Raw genomic sequence first — 15,065 nt, forward strand, 5'->3', positions numbered from 1 at the left:
TTTAACTCAAACCACTCGCTCTATTACTAATTCTAACACGGCCTCTACTACTCTCGCAAAAACTCTTGACTGCTCTTTACAGCTTTCCTCCTATCCTATACCTGTAATACTTCCCACAGTGACTTCCTGTCTACCCTGTCATAAGCCTCTTCGAAATCCATAGAGAAAAAAAATCTTACCTTTTCCTATAGCTTTCTCACATATCAGTCTTATAAAAATCTGATCCACACAACCCCTACCTGTTCTAAACACACACTGTTCCTCACCAATTATTCCCTCTGTTCCGCTCCAAATCCTCTCAATCAAAACCCTCCCATAAGCTTTCCCAACTACACTCAACAAACTGATCCCTCTGAAACTACTACACTCACACGTGTTCCCTTTTTCCTTGTAAAATGGAACTCTACATGCACTCCTCCAGTTCTTCGGCACTCTACTCTCTTTTTGACAAACATTTAACAATCTCACCAACCAGTACACCATCACTGTACCTCCCTTGTTCAGGCACTCCGCGTGACACCCATCCAACCCAGGTGCCTTTACCTGCTCCCATCATCTTAAAAACTCTTTCACTTCCACTTTCTTTGTTTCTCCTCCATTTTCCTGATCTGTGATTTTCTTAGTGCTTCCCACTTCAACTACCTTTCCCTCTTACTGCCGCCTCTTCTATGATCATTTCTTCATCTGCACCTTTTACCTTTTCTTCTCAACTTTATTCGCCTCCTCTTCCCCTCTTAATTCCCTTCCAAAATACCTTTTCATTCCTTCAAAAAACTCTATCATAACCTTACCCCATTTCGCATCAGGTTTCCTCTTTGCTTTCTTTATCTTATACTTTACTTCTCTTTGTACCTTTCCGATGTTTTGTCCTATTTTGCAACCAGTCTGTGAATGTCGCGTTTCTTCTTTTTTAAGACCTTCTTTGCTTCATCATCCCACCACTCACTACCCTTCCTTCTATTTTCCCCCGTCTTCCTTGTTCCACAAACCAATTTAGCACACCTTGTGACTCCCTCCTTGAAACATCCCCATCCCATCCCACTCTTCTCTAAAGTCCTTCTTGTACGCCTTATCATATTCTTCCTCGTTTAAGCAGTTTGCTCTACGCACCTCCATACCTTCTGTCCTTTTCCTTTCTCCATCCTCCACTCTCAATTTACCTTCTACCAAGAAGTGACCTGATATTCCCCCAACTCTCTCCCCTTAGAACATGAACATCCAAAAGTCTTCCTACTTTTCTACTGGTTATCACTATGTAGTCCATTAAAGCGCCATTTACCACCCTTCCCTCCACCATCCTCACCCGTGTGTACTTACGCTTGACTTTCTTCCTAAACACTGTATTTGCTATCATCAACTGTCTTTCACGAGAAAAATAATACAATAATGAAGGAATGATTATTGCGTTACACACTACAGTAACTAAATGTTACCAAGTGCTAGATAATGCATTAATAAGACAGATGTACATAATACAAAGCACAGTTGTTGTATTTATAAAAGGGAACGGGCAATAGTGTGTAGTACATGCGAGAATAACATAAAATATGTCTTCCTACTAATGAATTGCCAACATCCACAAAATCTCAGTATTTGAAAGATTAAGTAAAATCATCTTAATTCTTGACCAATTCGTTAATACACGTAACAAATAAATGCCGAATGCATGGACAGTGGTTCAATAAAATTATAGGAGGCAGAATATTTTAGATTTGTACTTCAAGACTATAGCCCCAACTTAAAATACTACAGAAACTGAACAGTTTTATGGAAGACTAAAGGTATTTCCACATTAAAGGTTATATGATCTGGAACAGAACAATGTACATACATACATATACATATACATATACCAAGGCTTTTTCCCCCTTTCAGGGTAGGTAGCCAAAAAGAAAAAGGCACAAAATCATTCCCACCCATTCCATCCCCAAATGCACTCCACTCCACTCCACTTTCCCTCCCATCTTAGCACCTCCTGGATGACGGGTCATCCCTGCACCTTGTCCACTACCCTGGGTCAGAGGCAGTGTCGCAAGGCACAGCATTTCACAGCAAGGCCGCTTCATTAAATCGGCGACCCCCACTCTCCGTCCCCCTATGCATAAAAGGAGAATATAAATTGAAACAAGATATCGAACAATAATCAACACATCGACAACGCAAGTTAGCATACCCAGCAATGTCGGTAAAAGCATCGCAGTAAATCCTTGTTTTGATTGCAGAAACGTACTGGCTAACAAATGTACACTCATTAAATCGGCGACCCCTCCTCACCGTCCCCCCATGCATAAAAGGATAATATAAATTGAAACAAGATAGCGAACAATAATCAACACATCGATAACGCAAGCTAGCATACCCAGCAATGTCGGTAAAAGCATTGAAGTAGATCCTTGTTTTGATTGCAGAAACGTACTGGCTAACAAATGTACACTCAAATGTCCTAGCTACTGTCTTTTTTGTTTGTGTTTATGGTGCCCCCCAGTAGTGAAGGAGTTGAAAAGTATTTCATTTAACATTATGCATACCTGGAAGTCACAAATGAGAGAATACGTTTCTAAAGATACTATATTCTCTGCAAATTGTTTTTAATGCGAAGGATACGGATTACAGGAGTATCATATCTTATCTGGGACTGGAATACTTCAAATACATGTAGTGGAATTTCTCACAAGAGGAACCATTGCTTCACAAAATATTAGTAAGTAACATTGTATCGGAAGGTTGTACAAATACTATCATTCTCCATAACCTAACCAGAAAGTAGGTTTAACTTTATTTTGTCTACGTGATTTGCCAGTAATGTTGCAACGGGCACAAATCAGTTGTCGTGAAAAAAATATTACTCAATTTAAAGTGACTGTTTTAACTGAATAACCACAACTCAAGAACCTACTTCCACTATGTATGTGCATTGTTTTAGTAGTTATTGGAACACGAGGAGTGGGGGAAGGGCGTGAGTCTAACCTAACCTTGGTATAGATAAGCCGGGAAGGCAAAGTTGACAAGATTAATTTTACTCTCACATAAGATTATGGACATAAATATTTTAAAGTCTTATTTATGGGCTCTTGTTGCTATTTCTTAAAAAAATCACTCGTCTGCTTGCCAATAGTGAGTGTGTGTATATGTAGGGGAGGGGGGAAGGTGGTCCCCTGACACATGGAAACCAAGTGAGTTGTTGTGGAAACCAATGGATTATTCGCAAGAATCACACATTGATTTCTGACATCCTTGATTATTAGGTGGGTGTGGATCTATTTGATTTTTTTTTTTTTTTTTTTTAAGATTTATTTCCAGTTATCTGTGCTATTGCACCCTTCATCATACTCTGATTTATTATTATTATTATTATTATTATTGTTGTTGTTGTTGTTATTACTATTATCATTATACTTTTTATTATCATTATTATTACTATTATTATTATTATCATTATCATTATTAGTATTAGTATTATTAGTGTTATTATCTTTATTGTTATTACTTCTTTCTGCAATGTATATTCACCTACTCTTTTGACTTTTTATTTCTCAGATAATTTTAATTTTATTTGTTCAGGCGTCCATTATTTTTACTTCTTTTTTGTTTAAGCCTCTTTGGTACGAATTGTTTGTTCTCTTACTTGCTGATCTCCGGTTAATACCTCATTCAACTCCGATGACAAGATGTCTTGTCATTTGGTCAAATAAAACAAAAAATCATAAAACACCAAAATGTTTGATCAAACACCAGAAAAATATGACGTCAGTCCTCGCTTCGCTGCGAGCGAAGCGAGGACTGGGCGTCATATTTTTCTGGTGTTTGATCAAACATTTTGGTGTTTTATGATTTTTTGTTTTATTTGACCAAATGACAAGACATCTTGTCATCGGAGTTGAATGGGTTAATACCTCATTGTATTAGTATATTTTCATGATATTTCTAAGATGTTAGAAGTCTCTCGTAATTTCGATATTCTTTGTACGTATGTTAATTTGGAAAGAGCTGGTGCCAACTTTGTTGTTGCTCTCTGTATTCTTTCCAGTTTCCTTATATTCTTTCTAGTACTCGGTGTCCATAGTGTCGCTGCATATTTTCATGATACTCCTGAGATATCAGAAGTTTCACGAAATGTTCTAGAATTAGCGTCGTTCACCATAACCTATGAAATTAAATCTCATATTAATTAAGGGTAATATTGCTACAGGGCACAAATGTTCATGTAAATTACTTATAACTCATTTCAAGGGGCTGTTTTAGCTGAATTGCTATAACTGAATAGGCAACTGTAACCGTGTTTTAGTATTGGTCGGGGCGGATCTTACCTAACCTAAATGTAGGTAGGGACAGGTTAGGATATGTTGACGAGAGTTTATTAATTTCTCACGCCAAGGTATCAGAAATCCAAAGTTTATATTTTATTCAAAATTGTTACTCGTTTTACCGTCAACCCTGAGGTTAGGGGAGTGTGGAGGGGGTTGTACGAAAAATTAAAAACAAAATATTTACTGTAGAAATAGATACCAGATTCTCATGAATCTCTCAGACGTTGGGTTATGACATCTATGATTGGTGTGTGTGTGTGTGTGTGTGATTCACTATGGTCTTGGATCATGTGTTGGGTGCATGATCGACAGCTATTTCCCTCTCGGAAAAGAGCTCATGTGTGTGTGTGTGATTCACCTTGGTCTTTGGATCACGTGTTGGACTCGTGATCGACAGTTATTTCCCATCCGGAAAAGAGCTCAGAGCTTGTATGACCGATCTATGGGTAATGCTATGACCTTACGCGCATACCCCCCCCAACTCCCCGCCCACGAGAGTTGGAGTAACGACTCGAAGCGCAGCGATACTGAAATAACTTCAGCCCTGGGCAGGATTCGAACCAGGTACCGCTGGCACCCCCGTGCTGACATTCTGAGACTCTACCAACCGCGCCACCGGTGTGTGTGTGTATTTACCTAGTTGTATTTACCTAGTTGTATTTTACAGGAAGGGGAGCTATGCTCGTGGGGTCCCGTCTTCATATCTCATTTTATCTAAACTATTTTTAAATTCATGTATTGTATTTGCACACACCACTTTCTCATCTAACTTGTTCCAACTGTCTATTACTCTGTGAGGAAAGCTGTTCTTTTTCAGATCTCTTCTATAGCTGTCTTTTTTTTATTTTCTTTCCGTGTCCTCTAGTATTTCTGTCATCCCATTTTATCAGATTCTCTCTGTCAGTAATTTCTATGCCTTTCATGATTCTGTAAATAGCTATCAAATCTCCTCTCTTCTTTGCTCTAGTGTCTGTAGTTCAAGTTTTTCTAGTCTCTCTTCATATGATAGTTTTGAGAGTGTTGGTGCCAATTTTGTAATTGCTCTTTGTATTCTTTCAAGTTTTTTTATACATTTTTTTGTACTTGGTGACCATATCGTTGCTGCATATTCCAATCTTGGTCTTATCAGGGTGATTAGGATTTTCTTCACCATTTCTTCATCCAGGTATGTAAATGCAACTTTGATTGTTCTTATTAGATTATAAGTTTCTCCAAAAATCTTATTTATATGTTTCTCAGGTGATATATTATTCATAACAATGACTCCCAGGTCCTTTTCATTTTCTACTTTTTTTATTCCTTCTTCTCCCAATTTATATGCTCCTGTTATTCTGTTTTTGCTTTTTCCAAATTCCATTATACTACACTTTTTTGTATTGAACTCCATCTCCCACTTCCTACTCCATTCTTGTACTTTATTTAGATCTCTCTGTAGTGATTCACAATCTTCTTCAGTTTTCACTCTTTTCAGTAGTTTTGCATCATCTGCAAAGAAGCTCATATAGCTTTCAATTCCTTCATCCATATCATTAATATATATAGCAAACATTATTGGGGCCAGAACTGTTCCTTGCGGAACACCGCTTATTACTTTATCCCATTTTGAGTGCTGGTTTCTTATCACTACTCTCATTTTTCTTTCTTGCAAAAAGTCCTCCATCCAATTTAGTAGTTTGCCCTGTATTCCTCCTTCAGTTTCTAATTTCTTAAGCAACTTCTTATGTGGTACTTTGTCAAAAGCTTTCTTTAGATCTAGAAATGCACAGTCCGCCCATCCAGCTCTTTCTTGTATTATATCTATTAGCCTTGAATAGAAACATATTAAATTGGTGACGCATGATCGTCCTTGTCTGAATCCAAATTGCCTTGGATTTAACACTTTGTTTTTTTCTAAATATTTTACCCATCTACTTTTGATAATTCTTTCACAAATTTTTGCTATTGTACTTGTTAGAGAGACTGGTCTATAGTTGGTAGGTTCTTCTTTATTTCCTCCTTTATATATAGGTACTATATTTGCTTTTTTCCAATCTTCTGGAACTTTTCCTTCTTTCAAGGAACTATTTAGTATGCTATGTATTTTGTCTGCCAGTTCATTCCTGCATTCTTTCAGTATCCAGTTTGCTATTTCATCTGGTCCATGCGATTTTCTGACATCAAGATTACTCAAGTGTGTTAATATTTCATTCTTTGTTACTTCTATTTCTTCCATAGGGGGGACTTTCTCTTTCCATTCATTCTCTTCAGGTTGTATGTTCTCTCTTGTAAACACTGATTTAAAATGTTTGTTCATAATTTCCGCCATTTCCATTTCCTCAGTGTATTCAACTCCCTCCTGTCTTAATTTCTCCAAGTCTTGTTTGTTTTTCAGTTTATTGTTTACAAATCTGTAGAATAGTTTTGGTTGATCTTTACACTTTTCTATGATATCTTTTTCATATTTTCTCTTTTCCTCTCTGCACATTTGTACATATTCATTTCTATAACAGGTATATATTTTCCATTTTTCAGGTCTTCTGTCTTTTTTCCATCTGGTCCAGGCTTTGTCTCTTTTGTCTTTTAACTCCCTACAGCTTTTGTTGTACCAGCATTTTACATATTCTTTCTCTTGTTTTTGTCTTGGGACATACTTTTCCACTCCTTTTTTGTAAATTTTTGTCAAAATATTCCATTTCTCTTCTACTGTTGTTTCTTCTTTGTATATTTCTTCCCAGTTTTCCTTTTGAAAGAATTCTCTTATTTTATCAAAGTTTGTTTTTTCATACATCATTCTTCCTTTTCTATATTGTTCATTTCTTTTCATATATTTTTCTTCATTAAGTTCCAGTTCAATCAATATGTGGTCACTTTTACTTATTGGTGTTTTATATTCAATTTTGTCCACTATTCTAGGTTCGGATGTAATTACTAGGTCTAGTCTCGATGGCTCTTCTTCATTTCTATACCTAGTGTTCTCCTGTATCCATTGTGTCATTGTATGGTCAGTAACCATCTCAAGTAGAGCATTTCCCCATGAGCCGTCTCCACCCTTTACTGTCATTTCTTCCCAGCAGATTTCTTTGCAATTAAAGTCGCCCATCATAACTATTTTTCCTCCCTCTTCCATTATCTTGTTTAATGTTATCTTTGTGTCCTCTAACATACTTTTATGTTCACTCTCTTCCCATGAGGCTGTTTTCGGGGGCACATAATTTATCACAAACTTTCTGTTCTTCTTATCTCTGTCTTCTACTTCCATCATTATCATCTCTACTGTATTCTTTCCATATGTGACACACTTCACGTTTATATCCTTCTTAGTCAGGAACATAACTCCACCCCCTTCCTTTTTCACTCTGTTTCTAATCCAATAATTATATGCATCATGTCCTACACTGTTGGGTGGTAGTGGACCTTTTAATTTTGTTTCTGCAATTCCCATTATGTCTGGTTCTTTTTCTTTCAAATAATCATTCAGCTCATTCAATCCTGTTATTAATCCATCTATATTTGTGTAAGACACTCTTAGTTTTCTGTCACTTCCATTGTGTTCTCTGTTTCCCTTTTGTTTTTCTCTTGTATGTCGACTTTCTTTAGTTTCATATTCACTACTCTCCAATAGAATCTCTCTTTTTCTGACTCCGTTCTTATCTCGTTTTTTTCCTTTACTTCAAGTCTTTTCTGTTTTTCTTCCTCTCTTTCCTCTTTATTCATTTCCCTTTTTATCCATACCTTTTTATATTGTTCACTTGTTGCTAGTTTCCCTGTTTTGGATAAGATATTCTCAGCCGTAGTTTGTGACCTGAATGTAATCTTAATTGGTCTGGTCTTGTCTGTACTATATTTCCCTAGCCTGAATTTCTCTTCGATTTGTTTCATTATTTCTGGTTCATCTTCCTGAACTAATTCTAGTAAATTTCTTACTTTTTCATTTTCCACTTTGATTCTTGTGGTTCTATCTGGGTTATGTTTCTCTTCCATTCCTAATATAATTATACATTTCTTTTTGTCTGCTAAGTCTCTTACTATATTCTCCTTCTGTTTCATCACTTTAATGACTGAGTTTTCAGTTTGTTCATTCATTTGCTGTCTGATTATGTCAGTGAATGCAACTTTGCTATTTTCTTGAATTTTTTTTCCAACCCTCCTTATTCTCCTTATTATTCTCCTTTAAGACTTTATTCTCATCATTTACTTCTTTTAACTGTTTTTTTAATTCTTCAATTTCCTTAGTTAAGTTTTTGTTCGCCTTCTCTAGTTCTTCCAATTTTTCAACTCTCCGTATAATATTGTTAACATGACCGAACCTACGCTCCAAGTCCTCGATCATCTTATCGACCTTCTCTTCTAGTCTTGTCAGTCGGGGGGGGTTTGTGTCCCCCCCACCCTCTTTAAATCCCTGGAAAATATTCTCATCACTTTCTACTGTATTGCTCTTATCTATACTTCTAATCTTTACATTTTTATTAGACATTTCATCGTCGTCGGGGGGCCTTTTGTTTACCTTTCGCCTGTCTGCCTGGGCCAAGTCTACTCCTTCCTCATTTCCTTCCATTTCCCTCAGTAATCCCTCCCCTTTTCCTCTTTCCCTACTTTCCTACTACCCCACGAGCAATTTCCCCCCACCCTGTAAATACAATAGGCACTTCTCTTTGCGTTGGGATCCACAAAACTTCAATTTTCTTCAGAACGTCTTCTAAGCCGTCCATTCGTTGAAGTGTGTGTGTGTGTGTGTGTGTGTGTGTGTGTGTGTGTGTAGTGTAGTGGTCCTCTGTGAACATTTGTCGAAGATTACTTATTTCCATCTATGCAGTTTTTATTCAGCTATTTTTTTTTCCTGATTATACTGACCCAGTCTCTTTTTCCATTTTCTGCTGAATTTAATTTTTAGTATTTGCTCAACCTTTCATTTCTTTCTTCTTCCTTTAAGCTTCTTTGATAAGAGCTGTTTGTTCCCTTCCCCTACTGCAGCTTGGTTAATGCCCCACTACATTTGTATACATGTGTATTACTGTTATTACATGCTCTCAAGAGGTTAGATGTCGAACTTATCATATATTTTCTTTCAGGTCGAGGTATATATAAAAAGTTCTTTGATTCCACATATTCGTCATTTATAAAGAGAATCTGGTGTGGAGTCTACAGCATAGCTACATCACGAGTCATCTTGAATATCACGAGATGGCTCACATTAGAGAGAAACCTTTCCAATGTGACCTGTGTGGTGCAACCTTCTCACGAAAAGGTGGCCTCAAACAACACATAGTGACCCACACTGGAGAGAAGCCTTTCCAATGTGACCTGTGTGATGCAGCCTTTTCACAAAGGAGTAATCTCAAACAACATTTCATGATCCACACTGGAGAGAAGCCTTTCCAATGTGACCTGTGCGATGCAGCTTTCTCTGAGAAGGGTGGTCTAAAAAGACACGTGGTGACCCACACTGGAGAGAAGCCTTTCAAGTGTGACCTGTGTGGTGCAGCTTTCTCGCGAAAAGCAAGTCTCAAACACCACGTGGCCACCCATAGTGGAGAGATGCCTTTCAAGTGTGACTTGTGTGATGCAGGTTTCTCAAAAAAAAGTAATCTTAAACAGCATGTGGTGACCCACACTGGAGAAAAACCTTTCAAATGTGAACTGTGTGATGCAGCTTTCTCACAAAAAAGTAATCTCAAACAACATGTAGTGACCCACACTGGAGAGAAGCCTTTTCAATGCTCCCTGTGTGATGCAGCTTTTTCACGAAAGAGTCATCTCAAATCTCACATGATGACCCACACTGGGGAGAAACCGTTTCAATGTGACCTTTGTGATGCAGCTTTCTCATTAAAAGGTAATTTCAGATATCACATGATGACCCATACAGGCAAGAAGCCTTTTGAATGCGACCTGTGTCACACAGATTTTTACAAAAGAGTCATCTCAAAAGTCACATGATGACCCATACCGGAGAGAAGCCTTTCAAATGTGACTTCTGTGATGCAGCTTTCTCACAAAAGGGTAGTCTCACACAACACATGGTTACCCACACTGGAGAAAAGCCTTTCAAGTGTGACCTGTGTGATGCAACTTTCTCTGAAAAAGGTGGTCTGAAACGACACATGATGACCCACACTGGAGAGAAGCCATTTCAATGTGACATTTGTGATGCAGCTTTCTCATTAAAAAGTCGGATGAAACGTCACATTATGACCCATACTGGAGAGAAGGCTTTCAAATGTGAACTGTGTGATAAAGCTTTCTCACAAAAGAGTAGTCTCAAACGACATATAGTGAACCATACTTGAAAGAAGCCTTTCAAAGGTGACATGTCTGATGCAACTTTTTTTCACAAAAGAGTCATCTCAAACAAGACATGATGGGAAACGCTAGAGAGAAGCCTCTCGTGTGTGATGCAGCTCTCTCAGAAAAAAAATCGTAAACTTAGACATCACGTGGTGACCCATACTGGAAAGAAGCCTTTTCCACTTTCTCATGAAGGGTTTATTTTAAATGTCACATAGGGACTCAAACTTCTTAACAAAAGGTTCATCTCATACAGCGTGTGATGATTGACTCTGGAGAGAGGCCTTTTCAATGTGACCCGAGTGATTTAATTTTTCTGTATGGTGGTATTTTAGCTATTAAGTATTGATCTACTGTTTGGTAGATGCGTTATCACACACGCCTACTGTCATTTGTAAATGTTATTTGTTTTATTCTCATTTGTGCAGCTATTTTAGTGACCCTTGGTCGATTGCGTAATTGGAATTTTGCGTTTTCATACCCAAAGATTCGTAAGTGTTCTGTTAAGTGCACGAATGTTTTTTTTTTTTTCTAATTAAAAAAAATTAAAGTGGTGTAGCCGGTGGATATCTCTACACGTCATGAATGATACAGTTCTGTTTTCCTTAGCATTACATAAAGTTGTTTGGATTAGGCTATATGCCACTGATACTTGTAATTTGTGTTGCTTTAAATATATCTACGGTAATATATTAAGTAGTGTTTATTTTATCATTTGAGACACGACTTTCACATTTCAGTGAAATCTTTTAAAGAATTATATTAGATGCCATATGATGAATTGTTCATTGTTGATAATGAATGAATCCAGCTTGTTTGTTAAAAGGTTTTAATTTGTTATTATTTGTGCATAGAAGATCTTGTTCGTGGTGTCAAGCAGTATCTTTTGTATGTGGTTTACGAGATCATTTTGTGAGGGATGATAGCTGCTTATAATTAATTTATATAATGTGCATCTGGGTGAAAGTAATCATTTCTACCTAATTACAAAGGATTACAAAAAAGGAGCATGCCGACAGGTGACCTTTTGGTCCATAACTAGGTCGGATGCGAAAAAACTAAAATGATAAACAAATGAATCAATATAAATAAAATTGTAGTAATATGAATAATGATAAAGTAAATAGGCAAAGTTAAATAACAAACAGGTACATAGTACATAATATTGAATTGACATATAATAACAAATGATAAGCAAATAATTATAAACAAACAGACAAATAAATAATATGAAATAAATAACAGGCATTACAGCATCTTGCTTAGGTGTTTATCTAAATGAATCTTAAAGTCTCAAATTTAAATACATTGCACTGCCTCTGCAGGAAGTTTATTCAATTCATTAACTTCACGGTTGGTGAAATTGTTTCTACCTATTTCTTAATCAAATCTATTTCCTGACAGTTTGAGACCATTATATCTTGTCTGATTCTCACTCAGTGTGAAGAATTTGTCACTTCTGATGTTGCCAATTCCCTTTAGAATCTTAAGACCTTGTTTAGGGAAAACAGATTTATATGTTTTAGTCGATCTTCGTATGATATTTGAAATCAGTTTTGTGGCTCGCCGTTGTACTTTTTCCAATCTGTTAATGTCTTTAATGAGATTCGATGACCATACGGAAACAGCGTATTCCAAATGTGGGCGAACTAATGATTTTTATAGTTTGGTAATGAGAGATGGACTTTTGAAGTCAAAAGATCGTGCAATCAGTCCTAGAATCTTATTTGCTTTCTCAGAGGCTGAAATACACTGCTTAGATGATTTGAGATCGTTACTGATTATTACACCGAGATCCTTGTCACTATCCACTTTTGTTAACAAATTTCCAAAATAATTTGCAATTGTACTTATTGCTATTTTTACCTATGTGCATAACCTTGCATTTACTTCTGTTAAATTTCATTAGCCACTTTTCAGACAATTGCTGTAATTTATCTAAATATTCTTGAATATATAATTTTTTCAAGTGATAATTTACCATTCAGCACAGTTTTGTATCATCAGCAAATCTGGAAACAATAGATTTTTGTCCGTGGTCTATATAATTGATATATTCTATGAATAGAAGTGGCCCAAGAACGGAACCCTGAGGATCCCCACTTGTATTTTTTCCATCTAGAAGTTGTACCATTTAAAGCAACTTTCTGTTTTTGATCATTTAACCAATTGCTGGTCCAACTTAATAGGTTAGCACTTATTCCGTGTGAAGCTAATTTAGCAAGTAGCCTTTCATGGGGACGGTGTCAAGAGCTTTTGCAAAGTCTAGATATATTAAATCTATATTGTTTCTTTTGTCATAATTTGAGATGACTGTGTTGTAGAATTCGAGTAAGTCATGCAAGAACGTTTCCATCTGAATCCATGCTGGCTATCATTTATCACTCAGTTACTTTCGAAATGAAGTTTGATAGCATCTCTGATCATATTTTCCATCATTCTTCCTACCATTGAAGTCACGCTTATAGGCCTGTAGTTTTTTTTTCACTTTTTTTTTTAATATGGGAGTAACGTAAGCTAGCTTCCATTCTCTTGGGACATCTCCGGATATGATGGATTTCTTGAAAATTTCTAATGGAACAACAATCTCGTTTTTTTTTTTTTTTTCTGTTAGATTCTTGGATGCCAACCGTCAGGCCCTTTTTTTTTTTTTTTTTTTTTTATTATTATTATTATTATTATTATTAATTTTGAGTTTCTCTAGTCACCTTTTATTTTTTTTTTTTTTTATTTATTTTTTTTTTATTTACCGTAGTAAGTTCACCCTAAATTTTTCACAGGTTTCAGTTTGGAGTTCACTTTGAGGTGTTTCGTTTACGAATACTGAGCTAAAATAGTTGTTTAAAATATCACACGTTCCTTCATTTGAATATTCAAGTGACCGCCAGCAGATAACAGTGGGCCAATGTGATTCCTAATAAACTTTTTATCTCTAATGTAACTATAGAATTCGCTGGGGTTCTCTTTGGATTTATCAGTGATATTCATTTCGTCTTGTCGTTCTTGTCTTTTTATTGTCTTTTTTTAAATATCTTTATTATTATTGATAGTCATTAGGTGCACCCGAGCATTTGTATTTCTTATAAACCTCTCTCTTTTTAGCAATACTTTTTTCAGTTTCCTTGTCAAGCCATTTTGGACAAGCCTGATTCAAACTCCGATGACAAGCTTCTTGTCGTCATTTGGTCAACTAAAACAAAAAATCATAATAAAACACCAAAATGTTTGATCAAACAGCACCAGAAAAATATGACGTCAGTCCTCGCTTCGCTCGCGAGCGAAGCGAGGAGGAGTGACGTCATATTTTTCTTCTGGTGCTGTTTGATCAAACATTTTGGTGTTTTATTATGATTTTTTGTTTTATTTGACCAAATGACGACAAGAATCTTGTCATCGGAGTTTAATGGGTTAAATGGGATGCAAGTACGAATCAGCTTAGTAAGCATATTTTGAAACATTTCACACTTCTGATCTACAGGTCTTTTGCTTAATTTTTCCTCCCAATTAATGTGGTTGAAAATATGAATATATATATATATGTGTGTGTGTGTGTGTTTGGGTGACCCATTTTTGTTTAACAAGTACAGTATATCTAAAAATGCTATGGATCCTTGATGTTTTCAATCATAAATGTGAACCCAGAGGTGTCTTGGAGGGAAATTTTCAGTACTTCAATATCTTCACTACACATAGTTTCTATGAAGATTTCATGAATGTAGTGGCAATAGATTTTTTTTTTTTTTTTCTATTTCATTAAACACTTCTTGCTCAATGCAGCCATGTTTACCATAACGACATAGCCATTCCAGAGCCCACACTCTGTGGCATGCTAATGTGATGCACAAAAGAGGTGCCCTTTACCTGCCCACTCGGAGAAAAACACAAAGTTAACCCATTAAACTCCGATGACAAGATGTCTTGTCATTTGGTCAAATAAAACAAAAAATCATAAAACACAAAAATGTTTGATCAAACACCAGAAAAATATGACGTCAGTCCTCGCTTCGCTGCGAGCGAAGCGAGGACTGACGTCATATTTTTCTGGTGTTTGATCAAACATTTTGGTGTTTTATGATTTTTTGTTTTATTTGACCAAATGACAAGACATCTTGTCATCGGAGTTTAATGGGTTAATGGAGTCGCTATGGGTTCTCCGTTTGGAGTTCTATTTGCAATCTTCAATATTCTATATGGGCTGTAATAAGACCACCTTAAGACTCAAAGAGAATACAAAAAGCAGATCTAGCCATCACACGCGGTTGGTAGAGCACTGGACTGCGAAGTACGGGGGTGCTCGCAGTACCTGGTTCGAATCCTGCCCAGGGCCGAAATGATTTCGGGATCGCTGCGCGTCGCGTCGTTACTCTGACTCTCGTGGGCGGGGAGTTGTGTGTGTGTGTGTGTGAAAGGTCATAGCATTACCCATAGATCGGTCATATGAGCTCTGAGCTCTCTTCCGGGAGGGAAATAGCTGTCGATCACGAGTCCAACACG

General features: G+C 36.6%; 1 protein-coding gene across 2 annotated transcripts; it reads left to right on the forward strand.

Moving 5' to 3' along the window:
* The first annotated feature begins 2,263 nt into the window (after positions 1-2,263).
* Positions 2,264-11,263, forward strand: LOC143030602 (uncharacterized). 2 transcript variants are annotated; one of them, XM_076193767.1, is made up of 3 exons: positions 2,264-2,701; positions 9,356-9,782; positions 10,202-11,263. In XM_076193767.1, the coding sequence occupies exons 2-3, from the start codon at positions 9,468-9,470 to the stop codon at positions 10,571-10,573; spliced, it is 687 nt and encodes a 228-aa protein (XP_076049882.1). In that variant the 5' UTR covers positions 2,264-2,701; positions 9,356-9,467; the 3' UTR covers positions 10,574-11,263. The 2 variants fall into 2 exon arrangements, with proteins under 2 accessions (XP_076049882.1, XP_076049881.1); XM_076193766.1 differs by having other exon boundaries at positions 9,356-10,356.
* The last annotated feature ends 3,802 nt before the right edge of the window (positions 11,264-15,065 follow it).

Source organism: Oratosquilla oratoria, chromosome 12 (genome assembly GCF_046742065.1).
Source record: "Oratosquilla oratoria isolate Oo_2021 chromosome 12, ASM4674206v1, whole genome shotgun sequence".
NCBI lineage: Eukaryota > Metazoa > Arthropoda > Malacostraca > Stomatopoda > Squillidae > Oratosquilla > Oratosquilla oratoria.

Excerpts from the sequence above, each read along its gene's own strand:
- LOC143030602 (XM_076193766.1), top strand. The coding sequence starts at position 9,468 with ATGGCTCACATTAGAGAGAAACCTTTCCAATGTGACCTGTGTGGTGCA.